This window comes from Neofelis nebulosa, chromosome 12 (assembly GCF_028018385.1).
Source record: "Neofelis nebulosa isolate mNeoNeb1 chromosome 12, mNeoNeb1.pri, whole genome shotgun sequence".
NCBI lineage: Eukaryota > Metazoa > Chordata > Mammalia > Carnivora > Felidae > Neofelis > Neofelis nebulosa.
The window spans coordinates 54,535,443-54,558,620 of record NC_080793.1 but is presented as its reverse complement, the minus strand read 5'-3'; the positions used below and the strand labels follow the sequence as shown (position 1 = coordinate 54,558,620).

At 39.3% G+C, this 23,178-nt stretch overlaps 1 protein-coding gene across 1 annotated transcript in view; it reads right to left on the bottom strand.

Moving 5' to 3' along the window:
- Positions 1-4,495: 4,495 nt before the first annotated feature.
- The window catches only part of TTC39B (tetratricopeptide repeat domain 39B), a 125,845-nt gene continuing 107,162 nt past the window's right edge, over positions 4,496-23,178 (bottom strand). The window contains 3 exon segments of the mRNA XM_058695320.1: positions 4,496-7,873; positions 11,099-11,215; positions 13,002-13,119. Of these exon segments, the coding sequence (XP_058551303.1) occupies positions 7,783-7,873; positions 11,099-11,215; positions 13,002-13,119 (326 nt within the window). The 3' untranslated portion in view covers positions 4,496-7,782.

Sequence of the window (23,178 nt, the reverse complement as noted above, 5' to 3'; positions counted from 1 at the left end):
CAGATATTAACTTACCCTAACTCATCTAAAGGAGTAGAAGAAAGCATTTTACACTAGATCAGCCCTTTGTGGTTCTTTCACACCTTCTCGCCAAGGAGGTAGTGAAATTGTCCCCATTTAACGGTGGGGTTAGGCAAAGCTCAGAGAAGTTAAGTTGCTGGAGAGGAGGATCACATGCCATTACCCAGCCGAATTCAGCCTCAAATACAGACCTCCTGATTCTCAGAGACCAATTCTTCTCCACTGTGTTACACTGAATGCTAACGATTCCTCCTTAAACTAACGTATCAGCAGCCAATCTGAATCTCCCAACTACGAAACAGATGATAAAAAAGATGAAAGACAAGGTAATCCTCCCTCAAGACAACCGTACCATCCCATTTCTCCCTTCATGTCTCGTGCTCAGCCAAGAACATGGCATAAAGAGAGACCTTCCCATTTGCCTGAAACGGTTCTAAAAAGTCTTATCAAGAAAGAAAACTCTAAGTGTACATCACGCTACAATTAAAGACCAGCAACAGGTGTTGTGTACAGCTTTTACCCGTAGACCAACCATAATGAGACTGTAACTTCATCAGGCGAAAGGTACGTAAAAGACGGTATCACAATTCAATTGCATGTTGTAGGTAGGCCAGTTGCAGCAGTGAGAATATAGAATTCCGAGAGTACCTGGTAATTCAAACATGCATCTAGTAACGCAGAGTGTTCTGTAATACTGAGGAACGAGAAATAGAGCGTGTTGACTTTCAAGTTGGGAGGATTTATTTGCACTTAAAAATACAACTTCGAAGATGACATCTGTTTTCAAAAATGTCTTAATGTTAAAAATATGCTACAGGAACTGTTGTCTTCATGTTGAAAATGTAGATGTCATATCAGCATTAGCTTACAAGCCACGGGTGATAACATTAACAGAAACGGCAAGCAAATACTCATTGGGAACACAGTGTTTACATGAAAAATACCAGGGGTTCACAGTTTTCTTCTTTCTGCCTGACTTATATTGATAAAATGCTTTTATAGCCACAATCTATTTCATTTTCTGGTACCAGATCCAATGTCTATTTGACCAGCAGATGGATGCTACTCACACATTCATCTTACATAGAACTCACACATCTTCAATTTCTAAAAATGTTTTGCTCTGTAAAACTGTGACCACTGGGAATGGAAAAGATAGGAAACTAAGTTCAAGTGTAACGAGAAGAGAAAGAGGGAGATAAAATGTTGGCAATTTTTACTAATAAAACATTGAATTATAAAGTACGTACGGGTAGTTTAGATGATTCAACAAGAAACCATAGCATACACTGATTTACAAAGTCTATGACCTCTAACTATTTTTGTTTAATCCAAATAAAAGTGAAAAATGCACATTTTCCAAGAATTTAAAAATCGATCTACATATCAAGGTAACATTAAGGGTTCTTAGGTAAGCAGAGCACAAGACAGGTTGATTTTGTTTGTGTTTTAAGGCAAAGTAAAATTTCCTCAGTGAAATACCTACAAAATAAATTTGCTTTAGAAATAAATTTCAGTAATAAAATAATACTTCTCACTTATTAAATATATATTTTACCTTTACATCTGATTTAGCAACTTACACCAAAAAATTCAAGAGTTCTATGAATATCTGCAAACAAATATTTAAAACGCTAGCATATGATTGCCTCAGCTGTAATTCATTCAGGTGCTTGGATGTCAACAGTTAGCAAAGGGAAAAAATAATAAGGAATGAGCTACTTCCTTATAAAATTTTCCCCTTTAGACAAGCTGAGAATGCGACGTGCTGGTAAGAATGAAGTAATTTTTCCGGACAGCACATATCAGTGGAACACGTGTTCTCCTTTTGCAAATCAAAGACCCAACGCTATGAGCGCTGGGTGTTGTATGGAAACCAATCTGACAATAAGTTTCATATTTAAAAAAAAGAAAAAAAGAAAAAAACCGTACCCAACACTACTGTTTTCTTCAACCATTAAATCAATACCCTAAGATTTATACTGTTTACCATAATGTCTTTTTTCATGTAAATTCTTTTCTTAAAAAAATAAATCACTGTATAGAAAGCAACTGTCTACTATGAAGAATGAAATCATTTCAGGTAAAAAAAAAAAAAGAAGTAATTAATGAAAATTGTTTGAACTCGTTTACTAACCCGGACACTTGGTTCCAATAAATATAAGAAGGAATTAATATGTCTCTATGATTTCCCAAGCAGGGAATGTCATCCCTTCACATTGAGGAAGAACTTCCAGCATTTCAAAATAACCTAACTGCTTTAAAACTAAAACGATAAGCAATATTCTTTAACATGTCCGTTGTATCCAATTTCTCTGGCTATCAGTTCTGTTACACTGAGACAAACTTTTTTTTTTTTTCCCCTAAGTGATGGCAAACAGACTACCAATAATTAAAACAAATTTACTAGAAAATACTAAGCAGCAATAAAACAAAAGCTCCCACTGGGATATGCCAGCATCCCTTACATTCATCATTTAAATTGTATGTTTCTAAGAACTACTAGATTAACCTACAAGGTGTATTGTATATTAATATGCAACAAGTTTTACTTCATGAAGTTTGGTATTATAAAGTACCTTGAGATTTCCTATTAAATATCTGATCTGCAGGCATTAAATACAGTGAGGTGGATACTGTAAGGTCCAGGCAGGGTCGTACTACATACAGTACTGCTGTGCTGATACATTTGTAAACAGGACAAAATGGGGCTTGGACTTCCTCCCAAGTTAGATCCACACACCCCTCTGGGATAGATCAGGCCAAGAACCTGCTCAGCCTTCTGAACCCACAAAAATAGTCCCCGCGTCATTTCTTTCTATAGTTTTGAAGTTATAAACAGACTGGAATGGACTTCAATGCCATCAAAATCAGATAGCAACTGCTCGACAGAGAGGGTATTTGCTCTCACGATGAATTCTAACAGCAGAGGGAAAAAGATAAAACTGCCAACAATGGGGAAGCAGGAATGAGGTTTCACAATAAGCAATATAATACAAAAGGAACAATATGTGAATAACTGGTCTGGACAAGGGGAGACAATCTGGAGGAAATCCTTCACCCTTTCTGAAAGAGCAGGATAAAATATTGTCTATTTAGTATTTATAAGCTATTTTCTATCGATCTACCCACCTGATCTAGACATGTCTAAAGAGATTAAAAATATGTCAGGTATGTGAATATGTAACACTTAAATAAACATACACATTAAAAATATTAATAATAGGCAGTAAAAGGCTTAAATATATAGAACTTAAAATTCTTTTTTTAATGTTTATTATTTTGGGGAGAGAGACAGAGAGACAGAGAGACAGAGAGACAGAGAGCAATCAGGGGAGGGGCAGAGAGAGAGGGAGACACAGAATCGGAAGCAGGCTCCAGGCTCTGAGCTGTCGGCACAGAGCCCGACGCGGGGCTTGAACCCACAGCTTGCGAGATCATGACCTGAGCTGAAGTCGGCTGCTTAACCGACTGCGCCACCCAGGTGCCCCATAAAATATATAACTTTAAATAAACTATCTGCCAAATTATTCTCTAAGTGAGTAACTAGTGCCTAATTTCCTTAAATGGTCATATTAGCATAGCTGAGTCAATGTTGAAACACTAATAATATACAGGGATTGAAAAGGCCACCACATTTTTCAGAATAATGTTAACCTTAGAAAATGTTATTTTAATCATAAAATCTACTAACATCACAAAGGTGAGCACAACTCGAATGGCTTGTGCTACTGCATCTGAAAAAAGAAGGAATGTCTCTAAAATTGGATTAAAAGAATAATGTTAAAAATATGGTCTCGATGTAGTATTTACGGAGCTCTGAGAGCGTGGAGAAGGATCAAAGATGACCCTGATCAATGATGAGATGAAAGTTTATGGGCACTTGAACAGAAAAAGCAAACCCCACAGATATATATATATATATATATATATATATATACATATATTTGAGCCAGAACTGAAAATGTAACTGTAGTGATTGGGTGATCACAGTAGACAGCAAGGGAAAGCCAGAACTCCAGGAAGCATGCCCTTGGGAGGCCTTTACTTTAAACAGAACCACAGCATGTATAGAGGAGCACTCCCCAACACTCAGCATCATTCCAACACAAGCCACTAGCCACGTTTTGAGTGCTCAATAGTCCCACGTGGCCAGTGGTTACTATGCCAGACAGAGCAGGACTGAAGGAGAAACACCACTATCCAGAAGTTGAGTGAGGGGAGGAGATCATTTCCCAAGATTCATCCCAGGCCCTATGAATTATAATATCTTAGGGCATCTAAACGATCGCTGGCATCCTCCTTAACTCATTTTAACTAAAAGCATTTGAATTTATGATTCAAATCATAAATTGGAGAGAATAACTATGGAGAGAATAACTCCATATGGAGAGAATAACTAAGAGAAAAAACACATATGTAAAAATGGAAATCAATAAAGAATTAATCAGAGTAACTCCAGAAATTTTTCAAGTTAGTCACAAAGACCTTTTTGTAATTATTATTTTCAGTGTGTCCAAAGGAAGAAAAACCATTATTGGAAAACATTAGGAGACCTACTTTAAAAGGAAGGATGAGAAGTAGAATCATGATGACTGTAGGGACCATTAGTCCCTACCACAATGTAACTACATCTACAAGTAGCTTCAAGAGAAGAAAGACCCATTAGCCTTCAAAAGGGGGGAAGACGCCTTCTTTATATACACATCACACTGATTTGAAGCTCTCATCAAAGACTCATTAGAGTGACCTCTAAGTTCAACTATAAGTTTCCAGGCCAAGTAGGAATGAGACATAGCTCTGCTAAACTTCCTCCTTTGCAAAAGAGATAGTTATAGTGACAGATTGCTTCAATGATTAAAAATCTTCCCTGGTGCTGATTATTTGGAAATTCATCTCCCTACAGTTTCTACCCCACGTGTAGAAGAAACAGAATCAACGACCTTCCTTTTCCTATGTACCTTGAGACCCTGTATCCACAAGAAGCACAGACACATTAAAATACATGTCCATGTAAGAGTTGATGAAGTTAATCTTCCATTAATTATCAAGCGGAAATCACGCCTTCCTTGTCACCAATCCTACAAAGCATAACCTCTATTTGAGTCTTAAATGTATACAGCACTAATCAGAACCCTGGCTCTCCATTTAGAGAAAAGGAAGAAAGAAAATTATACCAAAAACTACACAAATTGCACAAACTGTCAGACACATTGGCAGCCCAAACCCATCACATATGCCCCTCAAAACATTAGATAAAATATTGTCACTTCAGCACTCATTCTTCACAAAGCACCCTGAATCCAAAATAACTCCAAAAATGCAGTATTAGCTGATGTAACATGAAACTGATGCCACCATGGCATCTTAAACAGGACGGGAAACAGGTAAATATTTGTAGCATTAATGATAGTACAACACTTAAACATTCATTGGATACACTATCCACATTACCAGATAACCATAAAAAGAATAGGAAGGAAAAATATAAACAAAATAAGAAACAAAAATAACAAGGGAAAAAATTTTAACGGGAGCTAGGAATTTCTTTTACAGTTGTTTGGCAGTGAAGAATTAAAATAAAATAAAAATAACCAATATTAACTTATATATTTTTTTATATTACACCAGAAAGAGAAGTCTTCACTGACATTGGCTGTGACCTGCAGCTTCTCACAAAAACAATATAATATGGGAGTTTATACTTTAAAAAAATAATGCTACCAAAGCTCTTCAAAAGGATTTATAAACTACTTCTCAAGTACATACAAAATAATTATTAAACATATTTTCCACTGCTGACATTATAATAGCAGTTCATTCCATTTCCTCTTGCCTGGACCCCAAGTAAAGCTATGTAATTCGTATTAATAACACAGGACAGCTACCAACATGCTCCTGAAGGGCTAGTACTCTGACTCAAGTTATATTAATCATTTTCCGTCGGAAAGACAGCCTCAGCATTGGTCAAGAATTAGTACCTAATAAGAAAACAAGACCAAATACCTGCTAGGTACAGAATTACGTAGCAGGAAACAAACAGTAACGAGCAAGTTCATAATCTGGGTTATGCCAGACACATGAATAAATTTAAAGGTGTCTGAATTTCACACATTTCTTTCATTTTACATCAGAGACCACAAACTCAGCCAATACTTTTGTGTTGATATTGTAATCAGTGCATAAAAATCAGAATTATTACAGCAACCCATAGCCTCTCGCAGTTTACAAAAAGCCATCATATGCATTATCTAATCGAGCCGTCGCAAGCACCAAGCACTGTGCTGCTATCCCCACTGGGGAGACTGAGTCCTAGAAAGGATGAGACTTGCTCCATGTCAAGGAACAACGGACTAACAGAGACGGGCTCCTGACTCCCAATCTGGGGCTGTTTCTGTTAAACTGCAGAGGCTTCCAGCTTCCATGTAAGTTATTCTTCAACACAGAATAGAAATAGGACAAAACCCTGATCTATGGATCCATGAATTGTCTTTCCTCGCCCTGGATGCCATCTTGTCATTAGCCCCAGTACATACAAATGGCAGAAGTGGGGGCAGACAGTGATGACTGCAAAATAGGACACATACTTTGTGGAAATAGTTTGGGCTGAACAGTTTGACATTGTTTGCTGAAAATACCTAATACACAGACTGACCGTTATAAAACTGAGAGAGACCTAGAAAGACATCTGTGCTTTTGCCATTTCACAGATGAGGAAAATACACTGATACAGAGAGCAGGGGGCTCCCTAAAGGTCACCCCAATGACTGCTAATCAGTAGCAGAGCCAGGCTCTCCTCTGCATCCTGTCCTGATTGTGTTTCCTAGTTCAAGGACGAAGCACAGTCCGGATATTTACAAGGAACCATCACAGTGCTAGAGAGATTAGAAAATTAGATCTCACTCACCAACATCACGAGTATAAAAATTCTTGATATTTTACATATCGTTTAAAGCAGCAGGAAATTTACTTCCTATAGACAAAAATAACCAACATATGTATTGTAGACTCTCATTGCTAAGGTTGAGGATAATTTCTAAAATATGACTTATCTTCCCTTTAGTTTTTTGAATTTTGTTATTATAACAGACTTAAGTACATTCAAAAAAAAAGGGTAGTCTCTCAAAAATGTCACTACCTTTAACATACATGAAGAATAAAAAACAAAACAAAACAAAACCTAATATGTCACCATCTTTTCTAGATATAGTTCCCTTCATCCTATTAGGGACATTATCCTGTCCCTATTCACACCCATTGCTTGTCTTATTCAGGACACTTCAGGTTATTGTTAATCTTTTTTGAATGTAGGTGATTTTTATTTCCCCTCTTACATTTAAATACTAAGCAACAAAATATCTCTCACCAACAAACCTAAAAATGGCTCAACTTATAAGCCATTTGCTACTTAAACATTAATTACCACATTAAAAAAATAAATAATCTAATTAGACTTCATTATTTTGTGAGTCCTTTAAAAGACTTCTTCACTCTCCAATTCAAATCTAATATGAAATTCTTTTCGGAGAGGCAAAATATAAGAATTTTCTAGACAGTACTCGATATTGAACATCGTTTCATAGGAAAAAAAAAAAAACACACAGACACAGATCAACAGTAAACCACAGAGATGATAGAAAATATTGACAATAAAATTAGTTTTTTGTCTCTCATTCGCAAGATCACTTTTCCACTTTAATGAAAGGCCTGATCTACAGCAGATGCCGGTGCTGAGGGAAAATTCCATCCTTCATGTTCTGATCAATCTGAGGAAGTTTTTTTCCACAGGTGAAGAGCTGCCTGAATTCGAAAGTGTAGTCTGGACTCCATGGAGTAATCTTTGTAGTTGTTTCTAAAGACAATAACAATAAAATTGTAATGTCAAAATTCCTTCATATCCAAGGGCAATACCACCATCTCCCCTGCTTCTCATCTTCATTACTTATTTGCTTCCAAACTTGAATAGGCATTAACAGCAGATCTTGGGGAAATGTAGATTCTGATCCTGTGGGGGAAGGAGGATGGCAATAGTCTATATTTCTAGAAGTCTCCTGGCAGTGATTTGAAAGTCATACTTTGAGTAGCAAGGTTCTATTTAATGAGCAAGCCATTGACAAACGAGGCAAGAAGCTTATGAAGAGGGTTTCGTAAATTCTGTGAACTATTATTCCTAAATAGTTGAGCTCCTTTTCTAAACCAGGAATTTTTAAGGCAGCCTCGGGTGAACGTCATCAATCACAACTTCCCCACCTCCTCAAAAAAAAAAAAAAAAAAAAAATCATTCTGAAACACTCATGCAACAACTACAACAAAGACAGCCACATGATGTGGTGACACCACAATTACTCCTATTCTCCACAGGCAAGTAACAATGGTTTGGCCAATAATTATTGTGTGACAAGGTCAGAAGGGGCCATAAGAATCCACGGATTCGCTGACAACTCTGTTTATTAGATGATTCATGGTCACTTCTGTCTGCTAGGATTGCTAAGAATCAGCACAACAGAATGGCTTCGACTTTGGGCTCCTACTTTCACACACCGCCCTGGTCCACGGGCAAGCTGTAACTCCTTCCTTTCAGTGGCAGTCATTTCTTTCTATAGCTCTTCATTGTACACAGGTCTAAGAACTACTTAATGGTAACCGTGATTAGGGTTATTATTTATTCACAATATGGGTTATTATTCATAAACTGAATCAACATCTTACTAGAGTTTACCAAAGGATGTGACTGGATAGTTTCCTAAAGGTCTGGCCACTAACTTTGGCAACTCTGCGAAGCTCCAACTACATAAGGGAAAGTGCAGACAGCTGACAGTCCCAAAATGTCCGGGAAGTCCGTTTACAGAGGCATCATCAGCACTGGCTTGAGCTGGTGGTGACTTTTGATTGCTGACGGTCTTCCCGTTTAGTGGTGACTTACCAGTCTTATTTTCATCATTATAAATTTGTCTTACTGTGCATTCCTTAGGTAACACCAAGTGTGTCCAAATAACGGATACTTGGAATGACAGTAATTATAGTCTCTAATTTTCCAATAGCTAGATTTGAAGATACATACATGTCAGCTGAAATATGAGTCATTCTCACTCTCAACAAATTAGCTTTAAAAGTGACTCACTCAGATATCACCCTTTAAAAAAAAAAAAAAAAAAGGCAGCAGCAGTAGCAGCCTCTCTCAGCTCCATGATGCCCCCAAAGCTTCTTCCTCATTACTATGCTTTATTCACAGCAAAACATCCTGAAAATGGCCTGAAGCAGCTGACTCCATTTTCTCCCCTCACTGGTCAAAGTCACTTGATCTTCATGCTGCCAAGTTCTCTGGACTCAGCTTGCCTGGCCTCTCAGCAGCCCTGATCACAACTGACCACTGTCTTCTCTTTGGAACACTTTGCTCGCTTGGCTTTCCTGGATGTCTTCCTTACTCACTGGCCACTTCTTCTGAATCTTATTGTTTAATCTCTAAAATGATGGCGTATCCCAAGGCGCTGTGCTGGACCTCTTTCTCTAGCTTTATAATTTTCCCAAAATGGTTTCATCAAGTATCGTGGCTTCAAATATCACTGTCTCTTGTGCTGGTGACTTTGAAATCTCTACACTTGGCCTTGACGTTTGCACTGAACTCCATGCTTGTACTGACAACTCACCATCTCCACACAGACACCTAACAAGCACTTCAAAATACCATGGTCCAAACAGAAGTATGTTTTCTCCTCTCCCAGAACCTGCTCTTCTAAGTATATCTCATTTCAGTAAAAAGTATCATTTACTACCTAGTGGCTCAACCCCCCAGTTTAGAGGTTTCCTAGCTGTGGCTTCAGCCAGGAATGCTCCCCACGCAGTCTTCTGGTGACCGATCTTCTCAAGACTGGCTTTAATTATGTGAATCTCAACTACAACATCACCTCCTCGAGGAAACCTCCCAGACTCGACCCAATCTAAAGTAATACCCAGGGACTCTGTACCATATTGTAAATCTCAGCAAAGCATGTACCATTGCTATTTTTCTTATTTACTTGTTTATTCAACATCTCCCTCTAAGTAAGTTGCCTGCTTATGTATAGTTGTCTGTCTAGAGCCTTTACTAGTGTCCGGCCCAAAATAAGTGCTCAGTGAATACTTGCTAAACTTGAGTAAATGAACAAACCAATGAATCACTAAGCTGTTTATAGCCTAAAGCTATTATGTCATTCTTTCTCCACTGTAAGAAGCATTCAAGAGGTCTGTGGTCAAACAGACCACAGGGGTTTTGTCTCTGCTAAGTGAGCCATGATCACAAGTCTGAGAGCCATTGTCTAGCAGAAATGAAAGTGCTTTGAAATTACCACAGTAGACAAAAGGAAAAGAGAGCCAGGGAGAGCTTCCGAGGGCTTCTTCAAATCACTGGCTCTTCAAGGAAATGAGAGATATGGCTGAATATACCAAGGGTCAGCAAATCATGACCAAAATAATGGCCAAATCCAGACACACCCATTTATTTACATATTATCTTCTATGACTGCTTTCATATACAGTTGAGTAGTTGCAATGAGACCTTAATTTTTTGTAAAACCAAAAATACTTATTATCTGGCCCTTTATAGAGTTTGCCAACCCCAATACAAAAGAGAATAAGTTAGAATCGGTCATATAGGGGTGCCTCAGTGGCTCAGTAGGTTAGGCATCTAATTCTTGATTTCAGCTCAGGTCATGATCTCATAGTTTGTGAGTCTGAAACCCCACATCAGGCTCCACACTGAAGCCTGCTTGGATTCCCTCTCTCCCTCTCGTTCTGCCCCTCCCATACTCGCACATGCATATACACTCACTGTCTCTCTCTCAAAATAAATAAAACTTAAAAAAAAAAAAAAACAACGAAATCTGTCATACAGATTCCCACAATCACAATATTTGTAAATAGTCACAGAGTCAAAAAGGTTAGAAATAGCACAACTACAGCAAAACACATGAGCGTAACATCATTACTAAGTTTTCATTAAGGTTTTAACCTCTAAGTATATAACATTACTGCTGCTGTTATACTGGTATTGACATTCCAGACCCTACAGCAAGCAGGAAAAGCTGCCATCACCACTTACCTTGCAGTTTCTAGGGTCTTTATGGCCTTGTCAATTTCCCCTTGGCTTTTGTACAAAAAGGCCAACTCAAACAGAGTAAATGGCACTAGGTAGTGGTCATACTTCAGTAGCTTTTCACTAAAAGAATGAATGAAAAGTGATTAAGTCTTAACAGAAGAGACGAATTGTTCCCTTTCAATGCATGTACTTTCCCCATTCCTCAGAAAACAGGTGCAGCACTAAGCCTATTACCAGACAGAACTGTCATTATAAAGTCTAAGAACTTAACAAACTATACCAATAAGTAATATGCTTTGAATATATTAAACTTTTATTTTAATCCTTAATCTAAATCCAGCACTAAGCGTTGTTTACGCCCCTGAGGAATATGAATGTATGCAGATCTTCAAAGATTAACCCTGGAAAACACAAGGTCATCCTCCTAAAAAAGATGAACAGGTTCAGGAAATGATTCCATTTAGATATAAGAACATTGTATTATTTTATACAGTGAAGTTTTATAAGGCTAAAAAAAGTCAATAAAGAAGTTGTCAACACTTCTGTTTTCAGCAATATTATGAAATCTGACCATAAAACATCTGGAAGCAATAAAAAATATATATAAGTAACGCCCTTCCAAATGCATAGCTAGGCTCACAAGAACATAGAAAAGACTCTCAAACTAACAACAACAAAAAAAGTCAGAACTCTAAGTGTGTGGATGATGTCAAAGCAGTATTGGGATATGCTTCAGCCTTAATCAACCAGGGCTTTGTATCTCAATGTCCATGCGGGAGATGAGGCCTTATGCCCACATAAGAGCAGAGACTGAGTCCTCTGTATAAATCAGGGGCCATACTCCATCAGAGAAAGGGCAGATTGGAAAAACCCACTCCCCGGCATAGTAGGAAGACAAGGGAAGTTGGCTCCTTTGGCCTGCACTCCAGGTTGGAAGGAAAAAAACACATTCCTTGGGAAATTAATAACCAATAGGCCTGCCCCCACATGAATTTGCAATTCAAATTTACATGGCCCTGGGGTGCCTGGGTGGCTCAGTAGGTTGAGCATCTGCGGCTCAGGTCATGATCTCATGGCTCATGAGTTCCAGCCCCACGTCAAGCTCTGTGCTGACAGCTCAGAGTCTGGAGCCTGCTTCGGATTCTGTGTCTCCCTCTCTCTCTCTCTCTCTCTGCCCCTCCCTCACACATTCTCTGTCTCTCTCTCTCTCTCTCTCAAAAATAAACATTAAAAAAAACCAAAAAACAAATTTACATGGCCCAAATGATCCAAGGACCTCTAAGCAATGATATTAACATGAAAGTGGGCCTGGGCTGAAACTGCTTTGAGGGCATCTGGCAGAAATAAAAGCAAAATCACTTTAGAGAAACTCTTCTTCAATCCTAGCCTCAGAGACGTCTCAAGACAAAACCCCAAAGAGGGGAGCTCACGATCCAAAATTACAAAACACGTGAGCCAACAATTCACTATAGATTCGATAAACGTAACACATAGCACAAATGGGTCATCCTTTTGATCCTTCCAGGAACACGAGTAAAATAGAATTCAAGGAATACTTCTTTAACATGTTTCCTTAAAGCAGTATATTACTTATTTGGGAAAGACATGGTCGCTTCCCTCTTATCAGAACACCTGTCCTGACCAGTCCTCCTACATTCTCGTATAAAACAGCGTTTAGTTTTCACAGAACTTAGGGTTCTGCTTAAACCACCCAGTGGAAATGCATACAGCCATGTCCTTCTTGGTCTATAGCTTTGCTCTCCAAGGACAAAGAGAACACTACTGGATTCTCTCCCTGGGAACACCGAGGGAAATGCGAGCAGCAGGAGATAACCCATCACTGTCTCACAGCAACTTCCTGGAAACCACGGTGCGCACGCCGCTTGGCTTCCTTGTCTGTCGGTACCTTTGGATGACGTGGTTGAAGCACAGCTCCGCCTGCAAGGGCCGCTGCACGTTCTTCAGGCAGCACCCTTTCAGCAGCTTCACCAGGCACTCGTCGTCCACAGAGTAGTCGCTCACACCTTAAAGCAAAACAAGCAGAAATCACACACAGAAGGAGAAACACTTAACAATCGTAATTAAGAGGCAGAACTAATAGCTATTTGGTTTCAGAGGGATCTTCCTTTCAAATTTACTTCCTTTGAGAGAGAGTAAGCACCAGTGGGGGAGGGGTGGAGAGAGGGAGAGGGAGAGAATCGCAAGCAGGATCCCTGCTGTCAGCATGGAGCCCAGCTTGGGGTTCAAAGTCACAAACCGAGAGATCACGACCTGAGTCGATACCAAGAGTTGGAAGTTTAGCCGAATGAGCCAACCAGGCAGGTATTCCTCAGAGGTATCATTTAAACACAAGGGAAGTATTTTTAGCACTTGTTATGTTTCACTTAATAAAATACAATGAAAATATTTTAAATTAAAAGAATAGAGAGTTTACTACATTAATACACCAATTTACTAAGGGGTTCACTCTATCCACTCAAAAATCTTTTCTCAGGGGTGCCTGGGTGGCTGGTTCCAACTCTTAGTTTAGGTTCAGGTCATGATCGCACAGTTCCTGGATTCGAGCTCCACGTCGGGCTCTGCACTGTTAGCAAGGGGCCTGCTTGGATTTCTCTCTCCCTCTCCCTGCCCCTCCCCAACATACATACACACATATGCTTGCTTACTCTCTCTCTCTCAAAATAAATCAACTTTAAAAAAATATTTGAGATCCTAAAAAAATACATATTATTAAAAAAAAATCTTTTTTTAGGTGCTCATTCTTGGAGTTATGTAACCCTTAGATGTAACAATAGGAAACCTGAACTCTAAATGAAGCAAGAGCTTTATTAATCCTATAAAAGGTAAAGCAGTGAGGAGCAAGGAGCCTGCCTCGTCCTGTGGTTCTGGCGTCTAACTGTGCTGGCTTCACGCATAAGCGGATAACACTTCCATATGGAGAAGCAGATGGCTTCCCACCCATTAAAAATTCAGGAAGTAGAATGCCCTCTCCAGATCATTCTGTTTACAACTTATCAATTCTCCCAGGTTATGTTCTTTTGGGGGGAAATTATGTCATAAAATTAGACAAAATGGCTCTGAAGTGCATGTAAGTTACCTAAAACCCTCACAAAACTTGCAACTGCTTGAGGCTAATGTGAAGGTTTTTCTTTCACCACGTTTTCCCTTTTGAAAACGACCCTTTGCCTTCCAACAGTGCAAGGCTACAGAATGTTAAACAAAAGGAATCATATTATGCATGCCATCAATCTGACAAAGGTAGCCATTTCACATTTACCACTTCGGAATTCAGGGGTTTTGCAAGTTACTGCAACTAAGTCATTCCAAAGACACACTGCTAATTTACACGCTCAGCTGTGACAACAAACACAGGGGACTGGAGGGGCAGTCAACCAAACCAGTGAGGCCTGGGAGTCCTCATATTGAGATCCTCCTGCTTCCAGTACAAACCTCAGAAATCACCATTAACACACGCTGGTGTGGCTTGGGGATTTGTTTGTGTGGTTTGTTTTTTTTTTAAGTTTTATTTATTTAAGTAATCTTTATACCCCATATGGGGCTCGAACTCATGACCCCAAAATTAAGAATCGCACATGCCTCCAACTGAGCCAGGCAGGTATACCAACACACGCTGGTGTTTTAGTTAGTAAACTGCTTGTTTATGGGAGGTTAATGATGCTACTCAACCAACTGGAAGGGGATCACTTTACCTCTAGGTGCTAAAAACAGCGGACACTCACCTCTCGCTTCTAAGCTCTGATAGTTCATTCACCAAGAAAAATCACAGGTATCCATATCACATTACCTTTCCTATTAAAATTAAGGACTATTTTTCAACCCCTACCCACCCTCCCCCCACACACAAACATATCCATGCTTCTAAGCATGGATGCTCACTGAAATATACATACAAGAAGCAATATCTTCCCAGGCCTAGAACCGAACCCTTAGGGACCATACTGGATGCTAGTTTTTAGTATCATTTTTATGCATTCTATTGAGTTCTGTATTAGCATTTTTGAAAGTTTGTCTTATAAAATTCTAGTGCTCAGTGAGTGATGGTTTTGCTGAGGAACAGCAAATCTTGCTGGAAAATTGAAGTACCAGTAAAGCCACACTTAGCTTTTATTTAGATCATGAATTAAGGATATGGAAAATGGGCTCAAAAACACCACATTCCTCCAAAAACCTTAGCAAAACCACTATTTCCTCACCACAGAACACTGTCAGATGATTATTTTCCCTTAAAATAGGAATGCTTTATCATGATTCTCAACCTCATGGGCAAGTTCACAGATGAACATTTCAACACACAATTTCCATTTTATATTCCAGGAAAAATATCCAATAATGCTGCCAAAGCACATTTTCATCACAAAAGATCTGCTTAACTTAATAAAGCAGAGGGCAGGCTGAGGAAAAAGAAAACTTGAAGCCGAAACTACAAAAATATTCACACTGAACTTTTTAGAAACCAGCTGAAATGCACCAAAGGAAAAATTTAAGAATAGATTTAGAAAGTGAAAAGCCATCGAGTAGCATTTTCCCTTTTATGTAACCCTGATCATGTTTGCTATATAATTCCACAAAGCAAGTAGTCAAAGCAGAACTATTCTACCAACTTCTGGCTACATGATGAGTTCAGTTAGATTTCCAATGGAACACTAATGGAATTAATAGCAGACACTGACTCCATGCGTGTTAACAAGTGTTTTTCTCTTATTAATCCTTATCCTTCCCTTTGCATCCATAACCAGCCTTTCGTAACTGCATTGTCAGACGAGAACACCAACTGTACCCTCTGTCATCTTTTACTTCAGAGACACTTGCCAAGAGGAAGAGAGGCAGAAACACATTCGATTCCCAACACCTCAGTTTTACAACTTCTTTTTTTTTTTTTCTTTCAATTTTGGATCTTTTTCCCCTTCCTCTGAAAGATAAGAGTTTAATTACTGAAAAGTCACTACTGGGGAGGAAGAGGGAGCAGGGATGGAACTCTGGTCATTTTCCTGCATAAAACAATGGACCTGGAAGAAATTATCATAAATTTCACGTCTAAAATCTGGCAAAGATAATCTTCAGGAAGGAAAACTTTTTTTTTTTTTTTAACCCAGAGGGAACACATACAAAAACAGAATTGTACAAAGTACGGTGCATCTGTCTGAGCTTCCCCTAGCCCTGCTTAAATATCTCTAAGCCCATCATCTCAACGGATCATAAAAAGAGTAAGGAACGAATGGAGAGAACAGTCTGGTTTTCTAAACCTCTATTGTACTGCACATGCATAGTCTGATACATAATATTAACTCCTTTAAATCTGTCCCCCAACTAGTAAGGGACCAAATAAGCTTTGAGGTAAAGGCTGAAGAGACTGCTCAAATAGAGAAAAACTCAGTAGTCCCTCAGGACTTCTTACTATATAAAGGTCCCAGGCTCTCATGGTACTACAAAGGATAGACATTCAAGTATCAGAATTCATTGTACTGAACCAAAACCCTTTTGTTTATGGGAAAACACAAGAAACGAGCTGGTCTACTTTTCTGGGGGCTGTATGGGGGGATAGTCTACAAATGTCTCCATTTAATAAAAAGAGGTTTTCCTTCGCCTCCTGGTTTTTACATATGCACTTATTAAAAACATACCCATTTTCCCAATTGGTTTGTAGGTATGTGGGCTTTAATCCTAGATAACTCCCCTACTGGCAGGAACAATGTTTTCTTAGCCTATCATAATTCTATAACGAATATGGAAAATCTAAGAGTATTCAAATGAGCAAGTTAATTTAAAGTAGACAAATTAGTTGAACAAAAATGAATACTAAAATTTGTTTAAAAGCCCAAATGGATGTTACAAAGGTGCATTTTGTGAAATCTCATTTTTTAAGGTGAACTTTCATGTGGTTTCATTTCATCTAAATTTCAAAATGATGTAACTTTATGTTGACATAACACTCAAATCAAAATGAAGTATTTTTCAGGACTCCTGGGTGGCATCCAACTTCAGCTCAGGTCATGATCTCACGGTTCGTGGGTTTGAGCCCCACATCGGGCTCTGGGCTGACGGCTTGGAGCCTGAAGCCTGCTTTAGATTCTGTGTCTCCCTCTCTCTCTGCCCTCCACTGCTCATGCTCGTGCTCTCCCTCTCAAATATAAAATAAACATTTAAAAAACATTTTAATAAAAAAAAGAAATATTTTTCCTTTTTGAATTCTTTCACGTTGAAGAGTAAAGATCATCTCACACTCATTAGTATGGCTACTGCCAAAAAAAAAAAAAAAAAAAAAAAAAAAAGAAAGAAAAGAAAAAAACAAGGAAACAGCCACCAAAAAAACCCCCATAAATTACAAGTATTGGGAAGATATAAAGAAATTGGAACCTTGCAGACTGCTGGGGGGGAATACAAAATGGTGCAGCCACTAGAGAAAACAATGTGGCAATTCCTCAAAAAATTTAAAATAGAAATGCCATATGATCCAGCAATTCTACTTCTAGACATATATCTACAAGAACAGAAAGCAATCTCAAAAAAATATTTGCAGACCCATGCTCATAGAAGTATTATTTGTAACATCCAAAAAGTGGAAGCAATCCAAACGTACAAAATGTGATGTGTACAGTCAATGGAATATTACGCAGCCTTGAAAAGGGGAAATTCTCACACATGCTACAACATGGATGTATGCTGAGGCCTATTATGCTAAGTGAAATAGGCCAGTCCCAAAAGGACAAATAATGTAGGATTCCATCATACAAGCAACCTAGAGTAGTCAAATTCATCATAACAAAAAGTAGAAGTGTGGTTGCCACAGGCTATGGGGAGAGGGAAACGGAGTTATTTTTAATGGGTATTGAGAAGTTCTGGAGGCTTGTTGCACAACTATGTGAATATACTTAACGTTACTGAGCTGTACAGTTAAAAATGGGTCACATGGAGGGGCGCCTGGGTGGCTCAGTTGGTTAAGTGTCCAACTTCGGCTCAGGTCATGATCTCACAGTCCTTGAGTTCGAGCCCTGCATCGGGCTCTGTGCTGACAGCTCAGCCTGGAGCCTGCTTCAGATTCTGTGTCTGCCTCTCTCTCTGCCTCTCCCCTGCTTGCACTCTCTCTCTCTCTCTCTCTCTAAAAAATAAATAAACATTAAAAAATTTAGTAACAAAATTAAAAGGATGTAAACACGTAATTGTGAAAACAATAGTAAACAAGTTTAATACAACTCTATATATAGAAACTAAGTAGAAAATATATTCGTGACGGAACATCTAGAACATACAGAGGAAGTCTAAAACGTCCACATAGTGAGTCTGTAAGTCTGTACTTCTACATATGCTCCTTTGGTTCTCTGTTAAATAGTACAAACTTTGGATTTCTCTTTTTGATCCCAGTTTCTTGAGTCTTTTCATCCACTTGTTTCCATGGGGCCCAGAAATGACAAAGAATCATCAGTCCATGAAGATAAATACCTCAGTATTTCAGCCACTCTATCTAACCTCCAGCTCATAAGGGGCTTTTGTGTTAAAACTTTTCGGTAAGGGGGAGGAAAAAAGAAGAGAAAAGGAACCATGGTTCTTTATAAAAACTCTTCCTTTAATATGGGAAATGGTATCACTCACCCTCCATCAGCAAATGACCTTTGTGTGGACAGTGGAGTAGATCATTCCATTTATCTCATCTCCCGTGATTACCAGTTTATATTTGCAGAATAGCTCTTTGTGGTAAGTGGATGGGGTATTGTCTGTGACCTCAGAACATCCCTGCTTTTTATTCTATGGGCTTCTTCAACTATCCTGCCTGAAACCTTGACCTTGTTAGCAAATCAGGCCACTGATTCAGCTTTCACTCTTTTATATTTCTTCTCCTTATGATGTCAATCTAAAGTTAGAATTAATTTTAAAAAAATTTTTTAATGTTTATTTTTGAGAGAGAGAGAGACAGAGACAGAGAGGCAGAGTGCGAACAGGGGAGGGGCAGAGAGAGAGGGAGACACAGAATCCGAAGCAGGCTCCAGGCTGAGCTGTCAGCACCGAGCCCGATGAGGGGCTCAAACTCATGAACCGCGAAATCATGACCTGAGCTGAAGTCAGAGGCTTAACCAACTGAGCCACCCAGGCACTCCTAGAATTAATTTAAATATGGAAAAATCAGCCGAAATGCCCAACAATACCAAAGAGCTGATTAAATTATGCTATGTTAGCTCCATGCAGGGCTATGAAGCTTTTGAAATTATTCTAAGAGCCATTTAACAACAACTTAAAAGTCTAAGAGAAAACAATCTTCTGTGTCTGCAAAAACATAACAGTCATCACAGAGCAAAAGGAAGCATGGAAAGTCACAAACTAAAACCAGAAGTATACTTGTACCTTGCGCTGCTCTAAAGCTCGAATGATTGTTCATCTTTCTCAGGTACGGACGTATTCAGATACAATTCACATACGGTCCAATTCACCCGTTTGAAGCACACAGTTCCCTGGTTTTGAGTATATTATAGAGTTGTGCAACCCATACCACAATCTTTGAACATTCCACTTCTGGGTATTTATCCAAAGAAAGTGAAAACACTAACTTGAAAAGGTATTTGCACCCTCATATTTATTGCAGCATTATTTACAATAGCCAAAATATAGAAGCCATCGATGGAAGAATGGATAAAGAAAATGTTGTAGACACCTACAGTGGAATATTATTTAGCCATAAAAAATAAAATCTCAGGGCACCAGGTGGCTCAGTCGGTTAAGCTTCCAACTCTTGATTTCGGCTCAGATCATGATCTCACAGTTCATGAGATTGAGCCCCATGTCAGGCTCCATGCTGGGAATGGAGCCTGCTTGGGATTCATTCTCTCTCTCTCTCTCTCTCTCTCTCTCTCTCTCTCTCTCTCTCTCTCTCTGCCTTCATCCCTCCCTCTCTCTCTCTCCCTTTGTCCCTCCCTCACTTGTGCGCATGCTCATGGCATGCGCACTCTCTCTCTCATCTCAATATTCTCTCAATAAATAAATACAATCTTGCCATTTTGCAACAACATGGATTGACCTTGAGGGCATTTTGCTAAATAGTGTGATAAGTCAGTCAGAGAAATACAAATACCATACATCTCACTTATATGTGGACTCTAAAACAAACAGGGGCCCCTGGGTGGCTCAGTCAGTTAAGTGTCTGACTTCGGCTCAGGTCACGATCTCATGGTTCATGAGTTCAAGCTCTGCATCAGGCTCTGTGCTGACAGGCTAGGAGCCTGGAGCCTGCTTTGGATTCTGTCTCCCTCTCTTTCTGCCTCTCCCCTACTCGAGCTCTGTCTCTCTCTCTCTCTCTCTCTCTCTCTCTCTCTCTCTCTCTCTCTCAAAAATAAATAAACATTAAAAAAATTTTTTTCTTGGGGCACCTGAGTGGCTCAGTCGGTTGAGCGTCCGACTTCAGCTCAGGTTAAGATCTCGCAGTGTGTGAGTTTGGGCCCCGCATCGGGCTCTGTGCTGACAGCTCGGAGCCTGGAGCCTGCTTCGGATTCTGTGTCTCCCTCTCTCTCTGCCTCTCCCCAACTCATGCTCTGTCTCTATCTCAAAAATAAATAAAACATTAAAAAAATTTTTTTAACTTTTTTTTCTTAAATAAATAAAACAAACAACAAACAAAATAAAAACAAGCTCATAAATTGGCGGTTGCCAGGGGTGGGGCATGGGAGGTAGGAGAAATGGGTTAAGAGGGTCAAAGGTATTAACTTCCCATTATAAAATACATAAATCATGGGACTATAATGTACATGGTAACTATAGTTAATAATACTTGCATATTTGAAAGTTGCTAAGAGAACAGATCTTAAAAGTTCTCAACACAGGGGTGCCTGGGTGGCTCAGTAGGTTGAGTGCCCGACTTTGGCTCAGGTCATGATCTCACAGCTCGTGAGTTCGAGCCCTGCGTCGGGCTCTGTGCTGACAGCTCGGAGCCTGGAGCCTGCTTCTGCTTCTGTGTCTCCCTCCCTCTCTGCCCCTAAGCCACTCGCATTCTGTCTCTGTCTCTCTCAAAAATAAATAAACATTAAAATTTTTTTTCAACGTTTTTTATCTATTTTTGGGACAGAGAGAGACAGAGCATGAACGGGGGAGGGGCAGAGAGAGAGGGAGACACAGAATCGGAAACAGGCTCCGGGCTCCGAGCCATCAGCCCAGAGCCCGATGCGGGGCTCGAACTCACGGACCGCGAGATCGTGACCTGGCTGAAGTCGGACGCTTAACCAACTGAGCCACCCAGGCGCCCCATAAAAAAAATAAATAAACATTAAAAAAAAAGTTCTCGACACACACAAAAAAAATTTTTTGTAGCTGTGTATGGTAACAAATGTTAACTAGACTTATAGTGTTGCATTACAGTCCACAATACTGAATCATTATGGGACACATCTGACATTCACACAACGTAATATGCCAATTATACCTCAATTTTTAAAAGTTTATGATATATTAAGTGCAAAAAAAAGTAAATTAGTACACATCCAGGCACACTACAGTTCCAACTATAAAACTAAGGCTAGGATGGGACAAACTAAAATCCTAAATTAATTGTGTTATACTAGCAAAAGTATGGGTGACTTTTTTCACCTACGTCTATCAATCAAAATTATGTGCTTAATTTTTTAACCATAAAAAAAATCTCATTTAACATTTCAACCTCATTCTGTTGCTCCAAATACAAAAATGATCCAAATGAGGTCCTCATCCCTGGAGCTATGTTCAATATTTAATTCCCCATGTGGAGAATATATTCAGTATGGGGCTAACCACTCCATCAGTGCCCATCTTTTTCCAGTTATGAAATGGGAGTTAACTGTTATAATTTTCTCTGACTTTTCTTGAACTTCTATGCCCTTTGCCATGTTTATCACCATGGAAGTTTTCACGTTACTTCTGTGGTCAGAACACTCCGAAGGAGAGGCACCTGGGTGGCTCAGTCCATTAAGCAGCCGACTTCAACTGAGGTCATGATCTCACGGTTCTTGAGTTCAAGCTCCTATCAGGCCCTGCGCTGACAGTGCAGAGCCTGCTGGGGATTCTCTCTCTCTCCCTCTCCTTCTCTGCCCTTCCCCCACTCGTGCTTCTACTCTCTCTCTCAAAATAAATAAATAAACTTAAAAAAAAAAAAAAAAAAAAAAGAACATTCCAAAGGATAAGACCGTTATCTTGGGATAATACCTGAACGATTAGGAGGTTCAGGAGCAACACTTACAAAGGCTGCCATTTAATAGAATCATTCATCAAAAGATAAAGCCTCTATTTAAGATAACAAATCAGGCAATGTCAGAACAAGAAAACTTTGGATATCATCTGGGTTATCTTGGAATATCATCATCCCATTTTAAAAGAAGCCAGAGGCCTAGAATGATGAGGTTTGCCTTCCAGAGTCTCACAGCCGCAGAGCTGGGACTGTAAACCCAGATGGCCTGATTCCCCTTCTACTATGCCAGCTGCTTCCAGGAAATGGAGCTTTCAGCAAACTGGAGAGGGGCCTCCAGTACAACCAACAGCTATCACTAGAAAAATTAAATTGTGATAAAAGTTCAACTTGAAAACAATCTCTGTGTCTGCAAAAACATAACAGTCATCACAGAGCAAAAGGAGGCATGGAACGTCACAAACTAAAACCACAAGTACACTTGTGCCTTGTGCTGCTCTAAAGCTCAAAATAATTGTTCATCTTTTTCAGGTACGGACATATTCAGATACAATTCACATATGGTCCAATTCACCTGTTTGAAGCACACAGTTCACTGGTTTTGAGTATATTGTAGAGTTGTGCAAGCAATACCACAATCTTCGAACATTTTCAACACTCCAAAAAGAAATGCCATACCCTTCAACTATCTCTCTCTCTCACACACACACACAGCCACACCCACACACACACCAGTTCCTCCATCCCTAGGCAACCACTAGTCTACTTTCTGTCTTTATAGATTTACCTGTTCTCAATATTTCATATAAATGGAGTCATGCAATATGCTGTCTTCTGCAACTGGCATCTTTCCTTTAGCCCCCGTACCCCCAAGGCTCGTCCACATTGCAATGTGTGTCATTCTTCCCCTCTTCTGACTGCAATCACC